The sequence below is a fragment of the Seriola dumerili genome, unplaced genomic scaffold, assembly GCF_002260705.1.
Source record: "Seriola dumerili isolate Sdu_G_001 unplaced genomic scaffold, Sdu_1.0 BDQW01000035.1, whole genome shotgun sequence".
NCBI classification, from domain to species: Eukaryota; Metazoa; Chordata; class Actinopteri; order Carangiformes; family Carangidae; genus Seriola; species Seriola dumerili.
Genome location: NW_019174290.1, coordinates 3,954,399 through 3,977,131, shown reverse-complemented (window position 1 = coordinate 3,977,131; position 22,733 = coordinate 3,954,399). Strand labels below are relative to the sequence as shown.

The 22,733-nt window shown below is 40.6% G+C and overlaps 1 protein-coding gene across 2 annotated transcripts in view; it reads left to right on the top strand.

The window, feature by feature from the left end:
* tll1 (tolloid like 1) overlaps positions 1 to 22,733 on the top strand; it is a 47,545-nt gene that overhangs the window by 9,336 nt on the left and 15,476 nt on the right. For both annotated transcript variants that reach the window (XM_022738140.1, XM_022738139.1), the window contains exons 2-14: positions 9,681 to 9,803; positions 10,048 to 10,128; positions 11,270 to 11,443; positions 11,543 to 11,660; positions 14,197 to 14,375; positions 14,886 to 14,991; positions 15,899 to 16,023; positions 17,671 to 17,786; positions 18,045 to 18,147; positions 19,337 to 19,453; positions 19,821 to 19,966; positions 21,421 to 21,616; positions 21,739 to 21,864. In XM_022738140.1, coding sequence (XP_022593861.1) covers positions 9,681 to 9,803; positions 10,048 to 10,128; positions 11,270 to 11,443; positions 11,543 to 11,660; positions 14,197 to 14,375; positions 14,886 to 14,991; positions 15,899 to 16,023; positions 17,671 to 17,786; positions 18,045 to 18,147; positions 19,337 to 19,453; positions 19,821 to 19,966; positions 21,421 to 21,616; positions 21,739 to 21,864 — 1,710 coding nt within the window. The remainder of the gene's footprint in view (positions 1 to 9,680; positions 9,804 to 10,047; positions 10,129 to 11,269; positions 11,444 to 11,542; positions 11,661 to 14,196; positions 14,376 to 14,885; positions 14,992 to 15,898; positions 16,024 to 17,670; positions 17,787 to 18,044; positions 18,148 to 19,336; positions 19,454 to 19,820; positions 19,967 to 21,420; positions 21,617 to 21,738; positions 21,865 to 22,733) is intronic.

Below are 22,733 nucleotides of genomic sequence, written 5' to 3'. Positions count from 1 at the left end.
TCACAAAAGACATTTTTGCATTTCACATTCTATTTAGCTGTTGACACTTAGGTCGCTTGAACAGAATGAAGCTATCATTAATGTTATTCGGTAACACCTGTGCTTGTCTGCTGTGAAAAAGGTCTGTTGTGAATGAAAGAACTTCCTGACCAGCTGTAAGAAAAATATCCAAATCCAATGTCACTGAATGATATCTGTATAGACTGAAAGAATCTTCTTGTTGAAGCAAACCTTTCACCAACAGTTTGAATCTGGTTAAGTGTCACACAGATGTGTCACATTTCATCTCCTAACTTGGTTTATTCACTGTAATCTGAAACTCACTTCTCACAATGAGTGAAGACACGCAGTCACACCTGATGCACCAATTGGATGACTTACAGAGCAGAACTGTCTTCCATCTTCACAAAAATAACTCTCTTACATAAGTTTAATTTGATCTTTGTACCTGTTAGAGCTTGTTGACGAGCTGTGCCACTAGGTGCACACCCAGGGCACCCTGATGGTAAATTGAGACATGATCGTGTCCCGTCACAATGTCTGGCCAAACCCATGACCTGCTGGAGAAGAATCTCAGTGTCACAGTAATGTGATTAGGAGGTTAGGTGTGTGTGTGAGTGTGTGGGTGTGTGTGTGTGTGTGTGTGTGTGTGTGTGTGTGTCATATGATATTATGTTATTTTGTCTCATACCGAACATTTCTTTGCCTGTTATCCCCTTCAGTTTACGTGGCGGAGCACTGTTTAAATGTGTAGTTCTTTTGAAGTTGCAGATGTTCTTTTTACTTTGGCCTGAATATTATAATTATCTACATTTTATTTCAGGTACAGTACAACACAGAGACTGTTATTTTTTTTTTTTTGCAAAATAACCCACTAGGCACACTATATCCTACTTTGCCTTTGATGTTTTTGGTCGAGAGCAATTTTATTTATTTAGACTTAAAAAGATGAATAGTTCTATTTAGTAACTGATGACAGTCTGATGACAATATATTCCTGTTATTGGATTTGTTTATGATCAGTCTGGGCATTATTTTCGGGTCGTTTGAGATGTCCAGTTGTTCGCTTGACTCTACCATCTGTTTTTATCTGTGTTCATGCATGAACAAACTTTGCCTACCCTAGTCTGCAGACAAACACACACACACACACACACACACACACACACACACACACACACACACCTGGAGGTAAACACAGTGATGTGTCAGTGTAAGGTGTGTAATTGGGTCCTTGGCAGTGTCTGGGACTGTGTTTAAGCCAGTAAAAAACATATGATTAGTGTGCGTGCATTTGTTTGTTTCAGGGTTTCTGGACTCGTGACATCACAGACACACTATCCTTAACTCCTCAGATGCACTCTGAACATCTGCTAAAGAAAAATGGTGATAAAAGTCAAGCTTGTCCATGTTACTGGTGATTTGTTAAGTTTGTTATTATTGTGGTTTCAGTTCATTTGTCGTCTTCAGTCTTTCATGCTCACTCTCTTTTGTTCATGATTATTTCATCTTATGTTACAGACATTGAGATGATCTCTTTCTTTCTGTCTCTCTATTACACTCATACTTGCAGGAGGGTGGGGGTGTGAACTTTTTGAACTTGGACTAAGCTTCTACATTTTTGAGTTTTTTCTCTCAAAGCACATTTCTGACCAGTGACACTACCGACTCCTGCATCTATTCACATTCCAACACCTTACAAAGCGACGTAGCACATCATTATTCCATCGTCACAAAGAAAAATATAAACTGTAATCTCAGTTTAAAGTGATAGTTTCCTCCACAATGGACAATAGAGGCTGTGGACAGCTTGGTTTCACAGCAGTTATTTTGGATTCCAGGAGCGATAAAACATTCATAGAAACCACTCATGTGGCATCATTCAGCTCAGTATCCCCACGATTTGGTAACCGTGACTTTGTACGTCCAGTTCCAACGTGCCAAAGCAGAGAGTAGTGCTCTCTTCATGGAGATTAGGGGTGTTAGAGCAGTGTTCAGCGCATGCGGTAACAGATCTGCAATCAGTGTTCACCTTTAACTGTAACCCTGACCTTTCCCTAACTTTAACCACACTGCAGTTTCCATGTGCACATGTTGGGAAAAGTGATGATTGGGGAAAAAAAAGTTGGCATTGGTCATAAAAAAACAATGTCATTATCATAATCGAGGAATCCACAGAGTTGCCAAATATCACTGTTCTTTCCTGGTGAAAGGGTTGTATTGTCCTTTTCTCTACTGACTACCTGAATGCTCAATATGTTTCAGACAGGTATAACTTTGAAGAAAGATGACAGTATACCGTAAACGTCTTCCATCCTACCTGACCAACAATCCCGTTGGTCTTGTGTGTATTGGTTCATGTACGTTCTGCCACGCTCACATCATATAGCTTAAACCGTCATTACTGCTGCCCATGTCAGCCTCCTATTATTTGGAGATATTATATCTCTCTCACTGATGTCAATAAACTGATGGCAGTATGGCTGCAAATGCACCACCGCTGGTGGTTATGAAAAAATAATAGGATCCATTGAGCAAATTTTATAGCAGCCATTCGCTGTTTGTACTTGGTTTCACTTGGTAATAAGCTGCTACAAACACAACAAAAGTAGCTGATTTAGTTCATCTGGTGCGACTGCGAAGTTAGCACTAGGGCTAACCTTCTTGGAATAATGCTTCAGCACTCCCAAGTTGCAATAAGCAGTGTTTTTCCTGTTCTTCCCATTCCGCCAAAATTGCATGAATGAAGCATTAGAGAGATCCTGCTCTTCCACTGGCCAGAGCCGCTGCGTCCTAACTCACTCACTGGCTCATTGGCCTGATGCTTCAAATTAGTAAACAAAACAAAACATGGCTGAGTAGAAATCTGATATGAGTTCACCCTTGTGCATTTATTGAATACAAAAGGAAGTAAAGGAATTTTAAGCCAGGTGGTACAGTAATACCTTCTGAGGTTTTGTTTACAGAATAAGTAAATATTTGAGTGATGTGTCCAATAAATAAACTGGAACAGGAAATAGGACAAACAAAAGATTAGTAGGTTTATAATGCTGACCAAAAGTGTAAGCTGGGACAGAGTAGTTCTGACCAGTGGAAGAGGTTGTGATGACGAGACGACTCACAAGCTTCACAAGGTCGTGCGTTAAGGACTGAGACAGCAGTGGTATATTTAGCTATATTATGGGAAACATGGCTGTTTGGAGCATAAAGTCCTCATTGTTTCTGAGAGAATCCGCTGGAAAAGCTGTGAATTCAAGGTGAACAAAGCCTCTGTTTGATAACTAGATTATGATCTGTTGCAGACTCTCATCCACGCTTTTATTATCTCGATTATTGTAATGCCCTTCTCCTTGGTGTACCCACGTGGGGGTTAAATAGAGTTCTCTGTCGCACGCGGTCCACCCCTACCCTCCACCAATTGCACTGGCTCCCAGTTAAATGCCGCATTTATTTTAAAGAACTGTTTTCCGTTCACAAATCTCTCCATGGCTTGGTGCCTCCCTGTCCACCCAATCTTCTCCATCCCTATAAACCTGCTCGATCACTGCGTTCCTCTGATGCCCGTCTACTCCCTTCACTCCCCCCCCTCCAGCCTTTAGTGTAGCTGGTCCTAACCTCTGGAATGCTCTCCCTCAGGGTCTGCAGCAGTGCACATCTGTTGCCTCTTTTAAGTCACAACTGAAAACTCACTTGTTGTTGCTGGCCTTTCCTGGGGATTCATGAAACATACACTGTGTATTTATTGTTTTATTTTATATATTTAATTTTTTTTCTCGGTTTATGTCATGAACGTCTTATTCGATTTGTTAAGTGTCCTTGGGTGTCTTTAAAGACGCTTATAAATAAAATGTATTATTGTTATTATAAATTACAGTCTTTTACAACCACCTCATCTTAGAGGAATTAGTGTATGCTGTGTGTATTGATGTGTTGTACAGTTTTTGAGCCTGTGTTTTTAGTTTTGGCTGTTTTCAGCGCTGTCTGTGTAGTGTGAGCTTGAACCACAGCACCTGTTCACAAAGTGTTAATATGGATCAAACAGCCTGCACAATGATTAGTTTTGGAGAAAATCTTCCAACAGGGCTGAGATAATCTCTTTTTAATATCACAGTACGTTCACAGTCACAGTTATATTCACTATAATAATATTGCACAAGTAGATCAGCTCATACACACACACACACACACACACACACACACACACTCATCTTAGCCCACCTACAGTGTGACCTTATATTTGCTTAATGAGGAGCTTAGTGAGGTGTGTGTATATGTGTGTGTATATGTGTGTGTGTGTGTGTGTCATAGTACACCCCACTGACTACAGCTTGAACTCAGCAGTGCATAATTCTCTATTGTATTGTACTGTGGTGTCTATAAAATGTCAAAAGGAAAAATAAGAAGCCATTAAATCTACAGTAAATAACAATGAGGGAAATGGTAAACAATATTGTTTATGTTTAACATTTTGTTCCTCTATTTTGTAGATACATGTAAACGTGTACATGGCAAAAAACCTCATGTATCAGTTAACGTCTTTGCTCCTTCCAACTGTGACCAGTTTAGCTGTAGAAACCCTCATTAAATTAGTGACTCATATGTCAGACTCATATGCACCCGTAGGTTTAAAGAGGTAACAGCTATAAGCTCAGGTGCTAATTGTGTTACATGACGACGAGCATGGTCACATATCCACATTTTCATTTTCCAGCCCTCACAGTCACACAGAGCCACTGCTGTGTGAATGTTTGACATTTGTTACCAGGCCGCAGAGTGAACGTGCAGAAAGCCGACATTAGTGCTGTCTGCCTAGAAAACTTGATCAATACGACTCAAACTGGTTCGCTGGCACTCCAAACAGCCAGCGTGGTGGGAGGTGCTGGATGCGTGTGAAGGAAGTTTTCCTCTCAGTTTGTGTTTGGTGCATTACTCCTGTGTGTGTGTAGGTGTGTGTGTGTGTGTGTGTGTGTGTGTGTGTGTCTGTGTGTGTCTGTGTGTGTGGGTGTGTGTGTGTGTGTGTGTGTGTGTGTTGTTGTGTGTGTGTGTGTGTGTGTGTGTCTGTGTGTGTCTGTGTGTTTGCTGCAGTGCCCCTGCTGAAGGGCATGCAGTAAGGCCCTGGTCAGCATGATGTAGGTCTCCTGGGACGTCCTGGGGTTTTTGGATCAATACTTTTCCTCCTGCATCTCCCTGCCTCACTGTCCTCACCCCTCCTCACCCACTGGCTTGACTTTGGGCTATTTATGGTATCTCTATGGATTAACAAGACCCCAACAATCAATGGGCCAAACTTACTATTACTGTACTCTTCCTCCTCTTTTCGCTTTGTATCTCTGCTTGTGTCAGCTCCTTTTTTTCTGGAAAACTTTTAGTCCTTGTATTTTGCCTTGTTGTCCTGAAATATCCAGAACTACTAGAAGTTTAAAGTTGGTGCACTGTCCCATAACCAGAGACAAAAGCTGAGGGAATATCGTTTCAAATGCAGGTGTAATGTGATATTGTCTGTGTTTGAAGGGGCAGTTTCCTAAGGCGTAAAGTGGATTTTTTTGCATCAATTTGGTCATTTTTGTGGCTCACTTTGACACTACTTATGCAGAAGGTGCAGTAGAGGGGAGTGTCTGTAGAAACTGTGTTGCCCACAGTGCAATTTTGTGTCAGAAATAACATTTGTGCCAGAGCCTGTTCATACCACATCTTAGTGCAAGTGCTATTTTTGTTGCTCTATATGGAAAAGGCACACCCACATAAACCTCTTCAGAATCAAATAAACCTATTTTATATACGTCAAGTTTGATACTTCACTTTTTAATTCGTAAAATTCGTAACTTACTGAATGCAGCCTTCTTTCAAATCTCTCACATAAAAAAAGCACACATGAGGAATATTTTTAATTTCACTACAAAGTTTGTTATATTTGTGTATTTAATTATTGTGGAAATTGTTTTCCAAGTGGTGAAATGTGTCACAAAACACTGTAGTGACGTTACAAATCAAACAGCAAATGAGAGCTAGGAGCTTGACTGGTGAGAGCAGCTTGTCCTAATCAGAACACACGCAGTTTCACCTGTGTGATTGTGATCGTATACCTGCTCGTGAAATTTGCTTTTACTTTACTAATTATAGTAAACTGAATATTTGGACTATTGTATAGCTGTTTGAAGGCTTCACTTTGGGCTCTGAAAATTTTATATGGTTATTTCTCATTGTTTTGAAAATAATTGGCAAATTGATAAGTGGGTTCATATGGAATAGCTACAGCTATAGCGACAGCTACCAGCTGATTAGGTCAGGTTAGCATGGAATGATCTCCAAATGTTAACCTTTGGATGGATCCAGGCTAGCTGTTTCCCCCTGTTTCCAGTCTTTATGCTAAGATAAGCTAGTCAGTGCTGGCTGTTGTGTCAGATATGATAGTGGTATTGATCTTTTCATCCAACTCTCTGCAAGAAAGCCAATAAGCATATTCACCAAAATATCAAACTTTTCCTGTAATAAAAGGTTCAACTTTTAAGTAATTATACATCTTAAATGTTCACACTAAAAGCATTTAGAAACCACCATTTTATTTGAAATATATTGTGTTTTTTAGTAATTTTTTTAGGCATGAGCAAACATGCTTTAAAGTGCACCCTTCAGTATTACATAGTATTGTCTACATGATACATTATACATCATAATAAATAAATTACAGCAGCTCCACCCTCTAGATCAGACATTAGCCTCATATCTATCTAATCAAAATCTCATACACCACCATTCAACAACACACACTCCTAGTCTATATCTGATATCCTGATTTGTAAACCATCTGTGGTCATTGTGGTTTTGCTCCTCTCTCCAACAATAGCAAAGAGTTGAGCACAATGGCACCCTGACCCCCCATTTCCTTTAGTGGCAATCCTAATTAGCTAAGTGACAAGCTTCTCCCATGCCATCGTTAATGTATCAGTGTCTTGAGTCCCTGTGGAGGGCAATAACTCTGCTCAGCTAATCATTTAGTGATGATTATCGCTCAGTCGTTCATTGTTGTGGCTGTGAGAGATACTGTAGATATGGAGGGAGAGGGGGAGGAAAAGAAACCGAAAAACAAGGGATCCAAGATGTGCTTTGTCTGATGCTGAAAGGTGTGTGCCACATACTAGTGTTAGTGTTGATGCACGCATTTTTGTGAGTCAAAAAAGGATGAGGTCGAGGCAGGAGGAAGGGAAGTGTTGTGAGGAAGATGATGAAGACACAGAGGTAGATTGAGAGAGGGCTTGTTATGAGCAGTGCACACCTTTTGCACCGGTCCATACGTTCTTGTGGACGAGGTGGAAATACTCTGCTTTGAGGTTGTGTGGCAGCTGGTGACACAGGAAACATCAGGTCAGAGTCCGTAAAGAAAGTAAAACTGAAAAGAGGCTCGTTTCTACAACAGGACAATGATCCAAAGCAAACCTCGAAATCCACCATGATTTACTTTAACAAACACAAGCTGAAACTTTTGGAACGACCCTTAGAGTCTCCTGACTTGATCATCACTGAAACTCTGTTGGTCGATCTTCAACATGCTGTGTGTGCAGGACAGCCTAAAAATATTGCAAAAACAAAAAGGTTTATAATGCTTTTAATAGGCTAATGCACCGCAGCGGAAAGACACAGAAGCGTTTCGACTCTAGGCTTCAATGCTGAAGGAAACAAATCTTATCTCCGAGTGATGACAAGTAGTGACTTACAGTGGTAGGGTGCCCAAATGTTTCCCCTTTTTTTTTTTCTATTTTTAAGTTCATAGATATTAAAAGTAACATTGCATTAACATTTGAAGAAAGGCCCATTTTTAATGTCTGGTTGCTGCTGGGCTCAGAAACAGCCCAGTCTAAAATCACTTTCAGTTTATTACCTTACAGGCACAATAGGAGAAAGTAGTGTAAAAAAAAAAAAAACTTATACCAACCAATTCTTAGCTCTGGGCTAAATCACAATACATGCAACAGAGAATCTCTGCCCAGACAACCATGCCAGGATAGGACGGATCATTGTCCCCAGTTTTAGAGATGGGGGTGAGTTCTACTATGCAACCCAGTGCAACCCAGCGTGTCAGAGTGCAATGGCACTGTAGCTCTTGCAAGGCTGATAGCGCTTCAGTGTGTACATTAATGGTTGTGGACAGTGTGTGGAAACCTTAAGCCAGATTGCATGGAAAGAGGAAGGATGGGAGGATGAGGGGGAGAGACTGGAGCGGTAAGAAAAGGCGGGCTGGGAGGGAGGGAGGAGGGGAAGTGAGGAGTGGAGGGTGAGTGTCACTTGCCAGAAGGCTTATACATAGCTTGATATCGAACCATTGTAAGACCACTGGGCGCTAGTGACTCTGTGTGTGTGTGTGTGTGTGTGTGTGTCAGAGAGACAGAGAGAGGGAGGGAGACAAAGCTGTTTCTAGCAGTAGGTTTCTACATCTTTGGGTGGAGTTGTGGATACATGATTGGAGTGAGTGAAACAACAGTGAGTCTGTGCTGTGCTATGACGGTAATGTTAGAATTCGTAGAATCAATAACCAGATAATTCAGTTAACATGACAACTTCAGCGCTAAAGATAAAGAAAAACACCTGTGCTATTTCCTGGTATGTGACCTGCACCATGACTGCACTTGTGTGACATCTGCAGTACTCCTCTACCCAGTGTACAAGTACACATTGTACTTACCTCCAGTTCTCATAGTTCTGCACTGGAGGTCTTAGTGGGTCAAAGAGTTTGTACTTGAACTGAACTTAAGAAAAAATAAATCCAAACCTTAACAGCCTTGAAAAAACAGGACATCGCCCCTTCCCTGAAAAAGATCCCTGTTAATTACATCCGATTTTGTTTGGGTCCAGTGGTTTCAATGCCCCCATTTTACCACAGTACACACTTTGTTTGCTAAGGCACAGCTTACAATTTATTTTCCCTTCCTTGTGGAGTTTTTGTTTTTGACTCAAACCTTGCTGCAGTTGTGTAGACACCTGTTCATCTCTAGACATCTCAACTTAATAGAAAATATCAGTATATATAGAACTTTATGTAAAAAATTTACTGAGATCAGCACTCTTAATAATAATACACATAATTAAACAAACCATATAAACAAACACAATATCAGACTTTTCATGGTTTCTGTTGGATTCAATCAAAACTATTTTTTTGTGATTGCTCAGACACAGAAACAAAATGTGGAACATGAAGCCGGGACCCAAGATTTGATGTAGGGTTGGTGGGGGACTTGGGTTTAAAGCATAAAGAGCGCACACCAAAATCCACAAACTAACCTTCATCCATCACTTCACGTTTTGACTAATGAAAAGCCCTGTTTACTTTCACTTTCATCAAAAAGATCCCTCTCATGTCTGCAGCTTGTTCAAATCTCTGTTGCTTGGATTGTAAACTTGACAGAGAAAGACCAGCACGTTTAATCTATCCTTGATTTTAAAATTCAATTAACTTCTAAGACTTTGCAGTTGGTTATATTACCGAGCGGAAAACCTGTTCTATGTAACCAAGTTCTATATAAACAGTAGTATTTTTCACACTTCTAACACTGCTTATGAAGAGAAATATTACAGTTTTATAATAATGTGATCATTTCCGGGGATGATGAATGATGACAGTGATGATGGTGATGATGATGGCATTAGTGATTCTGCTAACTATCATGTCTTCTCTTAACTTCCAGCTGTATTCTGGGGCGACATCGCTTTAGACGAGGAGGACCTGCGAATGTTCCAGATTGACAGGACGATAGACCTCACACAGCACACACACATGCGCACACACTCCCGGCAGGGGCACACATCTGGTGAGTGGACGCAACATCTCACGCTCACTCTGTAATCATCATGTAATGCTCTCTCTCTCGTGTTTCCTCTGAAACTCTCTCATTACAACATCAGCTGCAGAGTACAGCAACGTGGATAGGAAGGAAGTAGACGGCTGGCCACCTGAGGATATCAGCATTTATTATTATACATTGTTTGTGTTTTGACTCTTGGCACTGTGTGTGTGTGTGTGTGTGTCTGTCTGTCTGTCTGTGTGTGTGTCAGGTGGCCTGGAGGAACATGAAATTGCAAAGAAGAGAGGCTCATTATACCTGCTGCTGGAAAGAATACGTAGATTTGGCTTCGGTAAGGACCCTGAATATCACGACATGCTTTGACGTGTGTTACCAAACCACCATTGAAAGGACCACGCTAGTGGTTCTGCATATTTTAGCTAATTAACCACAAATACTATGTTTTACATTACTGAACCCAGTTTCCCAAGCATACCAGAATGGCATGCGTGGTTTCCATTCATTTCAATCCAGTATATAAAACAGCTTTTCTGCAGAAACTTATATTTTTAAATTACACTTCTGTTACCAGCTACAGTCTCAGTGGCTGCTTGCAGCTGTTTGCAGACTTTGATGACAGAGGTGATGACATTTTCACTGTGATATATGAACCAAGTTTTTTCTCTCTTTGTGCTTTTCAGCTGCAATTAACGATGGGGGACAAAGTTTTTGATTGTATAAATACAGTAATAAATCATTTGAAACCATCTTAAAACATTTAGTTGTCAAGCTTTCAGCTTTCAAGTTCACTGAAATGTTGTTATAAATGTTGAGTCCCTATCTAACCACTGTTACTGCACCAACATTAGCATTGTAGCATGTAGACCTTGGCAAATAGACATTTTGGCTCTTTCTAAAACTTGCACTTTAAAAAGAAAGTAACTGTAAGAGCGTTGTTTTTTCATCATAATGTGAATACAGCTTAAATAACGCAAATCACTGGTCCCAGGCTTAATGTGGAGAATGTCAGGTGAGCTAAATCACCAAGTCTGTTATTGTCAGTGATTATTGATGAGGAGGAAATGAGACACATCTGAAGCAGAATCAGGCCCCAATGAAAGCTACAGTTATTCTCAATACTACAAGTGATGCTGGACAATTCAAGATTTGTTCCATTTTCCATACACTTTACAAGCAGATGAAGTTGAACCAGAACCCTTTACTCTACTGAAGCAACACAGCTCATGCAGTATAGATAATAACCTTCTTTAAATTAAATGTTTAGTCAAACAGCTAGCAGAGCTATTTCTGTTAGAGTTTTATTACTCCCTGATCTGAGAACAAACTCTGAAAGGTCACGTATAATAACAGAGGGTATAATCAAATAATATGGAAGCACATTTATGAACTAATATTTATAATAATAGCCCAGTAATTTACTCTGTTTGCACATGTGTATTTTGACTGTAATTTCTCTTTCCCGACTCTGTCAGACTATCTCCCCAAGAACGTCAGCAAGGGAGCTGCCAGTACCAAGAGCCAAACTGGGAAAGGTGGAAGAGCTGGGAGCGTCGCAAAGAGCCGTATTCCTCGAGCAGCCACATCCAGAGCTGAGAGGATATGGCCTGGAGGAGTCATTCCCTACGTCATAGGAGGAAACTTCACTGGTAAGCAACTCCGCTGGACTGTTGCCCATCCTGCTCAGCAGTAAAATACACACCGACTGCGATTGTGTAAAAGTAGGATGTAAAATGTGTGTGTTCCAGGTAGTCAGAGGGCCATGTTTAAGCAGGCCATGCGTCACTGGGAGAAACAGACGTGCGTAACTTTCATTGAGAAGACAGACGAGGAAAGCTACATAGTGTTCACCTACAGGCCCTGCGGGTGAGCTTAGATGATCTCTTTGTACATGTGTGATTGTGTTTGTGATTGTGTGTGTACCTAGAGTTCAGTCATGACCTTGTCACAGCGAGAGACGATACGGTCACTCAACAATGGCTCCGCTTTCCTTCCTGTCCTCCTCCTGTTTCCCCATCCCACCAATCACACTGCTCGGTTTAAGTGTTTGTATGTTCGTGCAGTTTTTTTGTTCATACTCTGCAGAAGTGCATTGTTCTGTTGAGTGGCAGCATGGTGGGGTCAGAGTGTGTTTGTACAGTGGTGGCACTTCACTGGTTGTAAGTTGTAAGGTTTCAGAGTGGCTGAGATCAGGACGTTTGGGTTCATCGCTCCAAGACATTATTGTGCAGATGGCTGAAACAGGAGGACAGCTACACTACATCTGTGAATTTCCACTATTCGCACCTCAAGTAATCGGTTGATAAACAAAAATTTAGCAACAGCAATTTTTATTTGATGAATATTTATCAAGCAAAAATCACTAGCAATAACGGCACTAACGCTAAGCAGAGTATATCCAGTCTGAAAGTTCAATGAAAAGTTCTATGAATATGAGCATGTAATATATGTGTTGATAGATTAGACTGTCATCCTCTGGTTATTGTAGTTAACAAGTACACTGATGCAAAAATAATCTAGGTACGGGGATATAAAAGCTTTTTGTCCATATTTACCACATGTGTCTAACAATCAGAAAACTTGTTCAAATTTAGGTGGGCAATAATTAATTATTAATTTAAAAAAAACAACAAAAAACAACAGATTAACTGATAATGAAAATTATAATTTGTCGCACCCCGTGTATCTTAAGAAAATCCTACTCTGTCTCCGCTCAGTTTCCTCATGGATCACGTTCAAGTTAAAACTTCCACACTACTTGACAAGATCAAATATTCAGTGTTTGCTTGTTTTAATGTTGAAACTGTGTCACACTTACTTAATATTCATATACAGCCAGTCATTTTTCTTATGCCTGCACCGTTACGCCAAATGTCTGTTTGCACGCACTTTCCTTTAATTCAGACTGACACATCTGATGGAAAACCTTGCACTATTGATCAGAAGTTAAGGGTCAAACCTCATTGAAACTCAATACTATTAGTAATGATTTAAATTTGTCCAGAGCACTGTGTACCAAAAACTGTGAAGTACTGAGTTCTTACATTGAATGTCTAGTCAGATTTGTAATCTAGTTTACTAGGCAGAGATTAGATTTTTTGTTGTTGTTGTTGTTTTTTTAACCCATTTTAGACTATATTTAAACCTGGTTTAGGTCTTGTATGGGTGCTTGTGTGAAGACAAATATTTGACATTTTTAAATGAAGAACAGGGCTTTGTTAAAAAACATCTTTATATTTCTGAAATAAGATGCCAAAAAAAATCATTTTGGTATCTAACAGTATTGTATGGTATCATCACAAGTATTGGAAATTTTCAAGCAATGCACTGACCTAAACATTTACAGTAACAGGACTTCTGTGGACTGAACAATGATAGTAAAACAGAGACTAGTCTCCTATAATCTGCACATAATGTCTTTTCTCTTACAATAATATTTGATGCCTGACAAAGATCTATAATCAAAACATCGCGCTGCAACTGTGATTAGAAAATTATTGTTGGAGCAAGAGACGTTTTTTTTTGCCTTTATACTTCCTGTTTCCCGTTGAATAGTTTCCTTGGATGTGCATACCTCTGTCTTTCAGTTTAACACATAGTTACACAATATAATTTCATAATGTTGCAGCTAAGAAGTTTGTTGAGTAATAGATTCAATTTTTAAATGTAGATACCGACAGGCATGTAGATGACTACAGATCTGCGTGTTAACTGATGATGCCAGTTGTCTCGTGTTCTGTGATAGGCTGGCTGCATCGGAGATTAGACACTTTAATCTGATATATAAATACCCTGCAGCTTGGATTTGTGGTGTGTGTGACAGAGAGAGAAAGAAAAAGAGACAGAAAAGCAAAGTACTGCTGCTGTAAATACAAGCACAATACATTTATGGCTCCTGTTGTGCATTTTTGTGTGTGTGTTTGTGTGAAGTAGTTGTACTGATACTGGCACTGCAAATGCTGCAGGAAAAGACTCTATCTACTCCAGTGACTCCTGATCCTTACCCTGCAATCAGCTCGCTGGATAACTTTAATCAGATTTGTTAGCCTGGCACGGATGTCTCGGCTAACCAGAAAAAGAGAATGAGTGTGTGTATGTGTGCTTTGTGTGTTCTGTGAGCGGCGATATGTGAATTCTCACAGCTTACTCAGTTTGGGTTATGAAACTGCAGCGTTATTGGAACGTTGTATGTAAACAAATCCTGCCGCTTTTCCTCTGGTGGATGTAGTACGTGGCAGGAAATCCTGAAAAGATTTTGTCTTGTGTGTGTGTGTGTGTGTGTGTGTGTGTGTGGTCACTATAAACTGAATACAACACTGCTGATGCTTTTTCCATTGCCAAATCTGTAGTAAATGTCATCCGCCTATCTCCCTGCTATCAACTTCCTACTAATCCTTATTAGGTGTTGTTCCTATGTGGGTCGTCGTGGCAACGGGCCCCAGGCTATCTCCATCGGTAAGAACTGTGACAAGTTTGGCATCGTGGTGCACGAACTGGGCCACGTCATTGGCTTCTGGCATGAGCACACACGACCTGACCGTGACGATCATGTGACCATCATCCGGGATAACATCCAACCAGGTGAGGCGTTACCTGTTGCCCAAGATGCCCCTGGGTTTCTGCGTGAATCATTCAAGAACACAAACTGACAACGTGTGTGTATGTTTTCAATTTCACACCCGTTTCCAGCTCTGTGTGAGTGTGAATGAGGCTTTTAATGACTGTGAAGTCACCTAGACCCCCAGAGTGACGGCCGCTTTTCCTCCCACTCACTCTGCTGTACCACAAGGCATTCAACACCTACCAGGTGTTAAACCAAATGATGTTGCAGCGAATGAGACATGACCCAGGTTTTTATTTAGAAACTTATGTCTCAACTACACCTTCAAGTATTTTAAGAAATGCCCTTAAAATGTCTCTGTTCAGAATCACCATGTAAATCATTTTTATTGTGACACACCAAATGATTAGACTCTCAATGTGTGATAAAACTAAACTTTCTCATACTGCTGTCTGATGTGTGTGTGTGTGTGTGTGTGTGTGTGTGTGTGTGTGTGTGTGTGTGTGTGTGTGTGTGTGTGTGGTTCCCAGGCCAGGAGTATAACTTCCTCAAGATGGAGCCAGGGGAGGTCAACTCTCTTGGGGAGCCATATGATTTTGATAGCATCATGCACTACGCCAGGAACACCTTCTCACGGTAACCAGCAGCAAAATCTCATGATTTGTTCACTTGTTTTGAACTTACAACACAGATCGGACGCATGGTCTGCCAAAACAGATTTTTCTCAACTGTTAAGTTTGCTTTGTTTTTTGGGAAACAGTGAAGCTGATGATTTTTTTGAACATTTCTTTATGCGGTTTACTGTTGTGGGGTGAAACTGGTCGTTAGAACTTCTCCTGCAGTATTTATTTCTGCTTTATCTTTAATTTTTAACTTTATCTCAGCAACCTGTAGAAAATTACCAACCTGAACATAAGACAACCTCAAAATGAATGGAAGGGCTAAATAAACACAATTTTGTTCAGCAAAAAGATGTTTCTTCTTCTTCTTCTTTCCCATCTTTTTAATCATCTCATGACCAGCTAGATGTGTCCTGCACCTCTTTGTAGGGGTCTCGACTCTCAGGTTAGAAACCACCATGTTAGCGAATCTGAGCTCTAATCAGACTTGTGCTTATAGGGACTTTTCCAGCTATAAAAACTGATGGAAAGTTTTCAGCATCATGAAATTCCTTCCAATTTTTTTAAACATCTCCACCATCTGAAATAAGCCAGTTTTGATTTGGCAGTGAGAGCAGTCATGGGTTCTCTTTACATGCTTTTCATTTGAGGATGCTTTTTAATTTCTGCCATATCTTCTCTCAGAACCACTCCCATTCCCCACGCAGCCCTAACTCACACATAAGAAGAAAACACAAAATACAACAATGGTTGGAAAAACAGTGTTTGCATGGAAGTCACTGTTTTTCAGAATTACATTTTGTTCTTAGAAGGTATCAAATGATATTGTTTTGAAGTTAAATTCATGTGTTGTAATGGCGTATTTAATTTCCCTGAAATCAGAGCAGGATGTGTTTATGAAATCTTTCTTCTGCTCTCTGCAGGGGGATGTTTCTCGACACCATCCTTCCATCTAGAGATGAAAATGGCGTCCGGCCTGCTATTGGCCAGCGGACCAGGCTCAGTAAAGGAGACATTGCACAGGCAAGGAAGCTGTATAGATGTCCAGGTACTGATATATTTACTATGAGACCACAGTGTGTATGTGGATGTGTTGCTGCATGTGTGTGCTGTCGTCATAGCTAGGACACAAAAGATGACCTCTGTTTATCTGCTCATATCTTTGGTGTAAAATTGGACCGCCCCTTTACTCTCCAAGGCACAGAGGTGAAGTTGAGTAATTTGTTTTTCCATGTGATGTTTCCCTTTCTGTTTTCGGGTCTCAAACACATCCTACTCACACACACACGCACGCACGCACACACTCTCACTTCCCATCAGTTCTTGCGCATACCCCTGCTGTGCTGGCGTCCCTCTGGTCCCTAGCGAGTCTCTCTGACGTGATCTGGATCTGCTCTCACACCGAGCTGTGCAGTTAATGTCGCAAAGGTTTTATGATCGCTAAGGCTGCCATCCCCCCTTTGGCCCACACACATACAGTTACATCCTCAGTTCAGACGTTAGGTCATGGTGTTTGTAACATATACTGTATGTGAGGCAAACAGATTGAATAACATTCTGGTCCACTTAAATTCACAGGTCTCTGTTTCTTACTGTTTTTTTGTGTGTATTCATTCATACTTGCTAATTTTGTTCTGTTAAAATACGATTTATCTGGAAATATGCAAAAATAAAAAAATAAACCATGATATATATAAACCCACACATACAAACACACACACAAGCACTTTACAATATACAGTACATATGATTCTACTAAATCCATTTTGATACTAGAAAGAGAACAAGACTGTGTTAGTGTGTCCCAGCTGGAAATAGAAACAACTTCAACCTTATAAGGTCATATTTGAGTGATACCATATTCACTGACAGATGAACAGAGCCCCAGGGCATTGTGGGGGAAAACAGCATGCATGATGGGATAGGAGGGGCACATTTGGCTAACCTCCTTTTGAGAGGGAGCGACAGCGTTAAACTCAGAATGAAGCATAAAGAGAGCAATATTGTCTGATATTCTTCCACCAAAACCCATCCAGCTGTATCCGCTTTTTTTTTTTGTTATTTTGTTATCTTCATTGTGGTTAATTAAGAGTACATCGCTCTTGTTCACTTACAGTAAATGACTCTACTGGGGTATGTTTAATGGCGCTAAATGGTGACGAGGCTTAATGACTGTGGTTGGACCTCACAAGTACACTGATACACTCAGGAATACAAGCACGCATATTGTAGCCTCCTACATGCAAAACTGAAAGAAGCCAAAGACAACATGAAACATGAGTTTGTTTGGGAGGGCAATTCCTTTACTGTTTTCTGACTCAGAAATGCATTTCTAACAGGTTCCATATGGACAGATGGGATAATGTAGACATAAACATTGGCACAAAAGAGTGCGTGAGGCTGTTGTTTTGACAAAATAGTCTGAAGTGTATTTATTTTGGTAAATTGGCATTAAGAAAATAATAATTTTGTGCAGATTGACAATAATAATAGATGTTGGAGCCATGTGTTCTCTAGTAACATATCAATCTTAAGTCATCAGTACACGGTTGAAAGGATTATGCTCAACAGCAGGACTTACCACAAAAATGTAACTCCATCTGTGTGTTTGTGTGTGTATGTGTGTATGTGTGTGTGTGTGTGTGTGTCTGTGTGTGTCTGTGTGTGTCTGTGTGTGTCTGTGTGTGTGTTGCAGCATGTGGAGAGACGCTCCAAGAGTCAACGGGCAACTTTTCGTCTCCTGGTTACCCCAACGGATACCCATCATACACACACTGTGTCTGGAGAATATCTGTTACGTCCGGAGAGAAGGTACACACACACACACACACACGCACACACACACACACACACACACAGTAGCACCCTGCAGTGCAGTGAATGTGCATGCATAGCCAGTAACAATAAACTAACTGCTGACAGAATGACTGTATATTGATTAAGTCCTAACACTACAGGTACCACCCTCTTCCTCTGGTCTGATTCCCCTCATCCGGTCTCTGATGTGCATAAACTTGGATTAAATGCATTAAATGTGTGTGTTTTTTCTTTTTTCTTTTACTCCTTCAGATTGTTCTCAACTTCACCACCATGGATCTGTATAAGAGCAGTCTGTGCTGGTATGACTACATTGAGGTTCGGGATGGATACTGGAGGAAAGCTCCGCTGCTCGGTAAGATCAAGAGACAGTCAGTCAGGAGTGAGCTGAACGAGGGGGCCAGATGGGCACTAGCACCCTTAAAGGAAAGCCTCACAATTTTTCAAATCTGTCTTAAAAAATAAAAAAATTTCAACTGCTCATATTAACAATGAAACAGCTTTTTCTTGCTCTAATTCAAATGTCCATTTTTAATGGACTTTCAGTGTCAAGTGGTTAGAAATGAAATGTTCAGCTTTTGTTTTGTGAAGATATGAATATGCTGCAGTCTTAGTATAAATTTCTTTCATTGTGCATTGATCAGCTCTTCTCAACTGTCTAACTCAGACTGCTGAATCCTCATATTAACTGCAGATGAACTTTTCAACACATTTTGAACAAGGATTGTGGATTTTGTCTTACTTACATTGGAAGCGCATTAAAAATAGATTTTTTCTTTAATGGTCAGTAAGAACCGAACCACTGATCACAGGAAGAAAAAGTTTAATTGTTCATATGGGACTAATTGTTAAGACAGACTTGAAATTGTGAACCTATCATTTAAAAAAAAAAAAAAAAAAAAAAAAAAACTGTTCTTGCTCCTCCACTTTTTCTTATTGGATTATACCTCCATTGCACTGATGTCTGTTTTTGGCTTTGTGACGTTGCATTTTTCAGATATGCCAATGTTTATTTTGCTGAAGACACAAGAACATTTCTACATCTCTTAATTAAAATCTTTCTTTAATTAAATACCGTAATTGTTGGCTGATTAGATGCCCAGATGCTCCACATCTGCTTATGTGCTTTTTAGGCAGGATTTTACAATTCTTGAAAGTTAATGCAATTTCATCAAGTTAATGGCAGAGTTAGCAGAATGCTACATTGCACATGCTAGAAGTTATTCTACCTGTTCTACAAGTGCATTTGTGTGTTATTAGCCATTGCAATGTGTTGCTACATGTTGTTGAGCCAGGTTTAACTCTTTTTGCCAGAGCCCTCTGTGCCAGCTCCTCAGTTGTGCATTAATCTAATTGAAGCAAATGAGATGGCCATGTTTTTTGACACAGCGGTCTTGTGAGTTTGAACGTGGCCTAAAGGAAGACTTACTTTTCATCCTTAATAATGTTTTGCCAAAATTCTCATTGGACACGCAATCTACAGTATGGTCCTCACAAGGTTCCACTGGTGCGTGTGTGTGTGTGTGTGTGTGTGTGTGTTACAGGCAGGTTTTGTGGAGATAAAGTTCCTGACGTCTTGATTTCCACTGATAGCAGAATGTGGATTGAGTTCCGCAGCAGCAGCAACTGGGTGGGGAAGGGCTTTGCTGCCATTTATGAAGGTAACTCCTTTAATCAATTAATCAAACAAATGAATGAAGAAGTAAATACATAAAAATTTAGTATGTGACAGGCTGCAAATCTACTGCATATGAAGAAACAAGCAAAGGCTCAACTTGTGACTTTGTGACATTTGTGTGACGTTTTCTCGGGGCTTTCATTATTCAGAGTGAGCACAGAATGTGTTTCAGGTGTTTTGGGTCAGTGCAGAGAAGGGTAACACATCCTCTCAATTTCTCTCTGTATCTCTGTGTCTCTTTGTCTCTCTCTCTCTGTCTGTCTCTCTGTGTCTTTCTGTCTCTCTCTTTGTCTCTCTGCCTCTCTGTATCTCTCTCTCTGTCTTTCTGTCTGTCTGTCTCTCCTATGCAGCAATCTGTGGGGGGGAGATCACCAAGGACTCAGGACAGATTCAGTCTCCAAACTACCCTGATGACTACAGACCCTCCAAAGAGTGTGTGTGGAGGATCACGGTGTCCGAAGGCTACAACGTCGGGCTCAGCTTCCAGGCCTTTGAGGTGACTAAGTGTTTTTGTGTGTGTGTGTGTGGGTGTGTGCGTGTGTGTGTGTGTGTGTGTGTGTGTGTGCGCGTGTGTGTGTGTGGGTGTGTGCGTGTGTGTGTGTGTGTGCTTAGGAATGTCTGGGTCAAATTTCACGCTCGTATAACTGCTAGGAAGTTAATAAAGGTGGTGTGTGTGTGTGGGTGTATTGTGTTGTGTGTGTTACAGTGTGTGTGTGTGTGTGCTGTGTGGTGTGTGGTGCGTGTGTGTCTGTACGCATACCTGTGCAGCTTCTCTCTTGTGTGTTGTGCTGGTGTGGTGTCTGTTGTGGTTCTGTGTGTGTGTGTGTGTGTGAGAGAGAGAGAGTGTGTATAGAGATGCAGAGACAGTTGAGAGTAGTTTTGTAGTTGTTACGCTGTAAAAATGTCAGCATGCTAAATGACTCAATCTGTACCCTCACATGAAAAGTCAAAGTTCACCTTCTTACTGCAGCTAAGATCAACCTTAAGAACTGCACCAGTTTTAGATACTTTCTATTTTATTCTATTCTATTCTACTCTTCGATTGTATTCTTTTCTGTTTTATTCTATGATATATTGCAAGTTTTTTTATGATTCAGTTGCAGCTGTGCCAACAATGTGTGCTCATTCTTGGACATAAATTGAAAATGTACATTCATAATAATATTTAAGTGTTGTGGGACGACTCTCCCCTCTTGAAACTGAAACAGTGTCACTTTGTACAAAGTTTAATGCTTCCTTTGAGTTTACTGATGAACTCAGATTAAGTATATCTCAGTCAGTGTTGGTGTCAGCTGCTGCAGGTTCACTAATGTGGTGAAGGAAAGATCCATTTTGTCTTTCTACCCGGTTTTATTCTTGTTGTTCTGGCAACAATTTTCTTTTCCTCGTCAATTTCACTGCTGAGATCTACATATGCATACACATACATACATACTTACCCAATCTATCCATTTAAATATCTGTTAGATTAGATCTGGGCTGTCTTCTTTGTTTAACTGTGACCATATGTAGTTCCCATTGACCAGTTTCTGTGTATTGCCTGCATTTAAACCTCATTACATCCTGCTCTTATTTACATCCTGTGTGATCAGATGCTTCATACTTTACGCTTTGAGACTCAATTGTGAAAAGCTGCATTACAAAATCCCATAATCAGCAATTAACTTGCTGATTAAAATGTTATAACCAATATGAATGATGGACAAAACTACACAATCAAAACCCAGCTTGTGAAAAGATAGAATATCCTTTAAAAGGTTTTGCAGTTGCCTTGATAATTTAACACTAACAATCTTTAAATGCCTGAAGGAGGAAGAAACTTTGTGCTGTGTTTAACACTAAACATGTTACTGTCGCAGAGATACTTGAGGCTGACAGTGATGTGTCTGATACTCACAGCAGTGTTTTGTATCTGTGTGTCTGTGCGTACCTACACGAATGCTTTCGCAGATCGAGAGGCACGACAGCTGTGCGTACGACTACCTGGAGGTTCGGGATGGCCCTCTGGAGACAAGTCCCCTGATTGGTCGCTTCTGTGGCTACGACAAACCTGAGGATGTGCGCTCCACGTCACACACCCTCTGGATGAAGTTTGTCTCAGACGGGACGGTGAACAAGGCCGGCTTTGCTGCAAACTTTTTCAAAGGTGTGTGTGTGTACAATTGTGTGGTTGTGTGCGTGTCGGTTGGTTGTGTTTTCTCATATGGCTTGTGGACCAAAGCATTCTTAAAGTGTGTGAAAATGTGCTCTGACGTGTGTGTTTTTCAGAGGAGGATGAGTGTGCCAAACCAGACAATGGTGGATGTGAACAGAGGTGTGTAAACACTCTCGGCAGCTTCAAGTGTGCCTGTGACCCTGGCTATGAACTAGCTCCTGACAAGAAGAGCTGTGAAGGTAACTGTGTGTGTGTGTGTGTGTGTGTGTGTGTGTGTGTGTGTGTGTGTGTGTGTGTGTGTGTGTGTGTGTGTGTGTGTGTGTGTGTGTGTGGTATGCTAAACTCATGATTGCATGTGCATTCTTTTGTGTGTTACTGTAGGATATGAGTCTAACTCATCAGAAAAAAAAACATCCAACCAGCCTCCATCAACAGGAAAAAACATCTTTCTGACACAAAGCCACATGCCTCGTTGTTCCAGTGCCACAAATGCTGTGAACGTCCTTTAATCCCACGAAATAGATTAACTACCCGTAATGACCCACATACTGAAACAACTGAACAAACCACTTCTGAGGCAGAGAGAAAAACCTCTGCTAGTGGAATATCCAAATTGTGGTTTTTGCTGCATTTCTTCGAAGAGCAGTAGTTACATTGGCATCCCCAGTAAATTAAAGTGTGGGAAAATGTTATAGCAAGTGGATTTTCCAAAAAACAAACAAACAAACAAACAAAAAACCTATGAGTTTGAAAATATATTCTCATACACTTTAGCTGTCTAACGCTCAGCCTGGTGGTGAGAACAGGGTCACGAGAAACAACTGGGCCAAGTCAGGAAATGTGTTGTGGTGTGAGGAGAACCTGTGGTGAAGCAGACAGGTGCTTTGTGAGTAACGTTGCCCACTTCCCGTTGAAATTAACAAACATTAGTAGCGATGACTTTCCAAGCACATTTCCTTTTAGCTGACTCTGGGGGCTCTGGGAAAAAAATATTCCCACTGGGATTGGTTGAAGCAGAGGCTTTCCACATTCCAGCCTTAACTATATCAGAAATATCACTCTCCTGACCAAAATTAACGCTACACACAGCTGTGGCAGTAAAATCCCA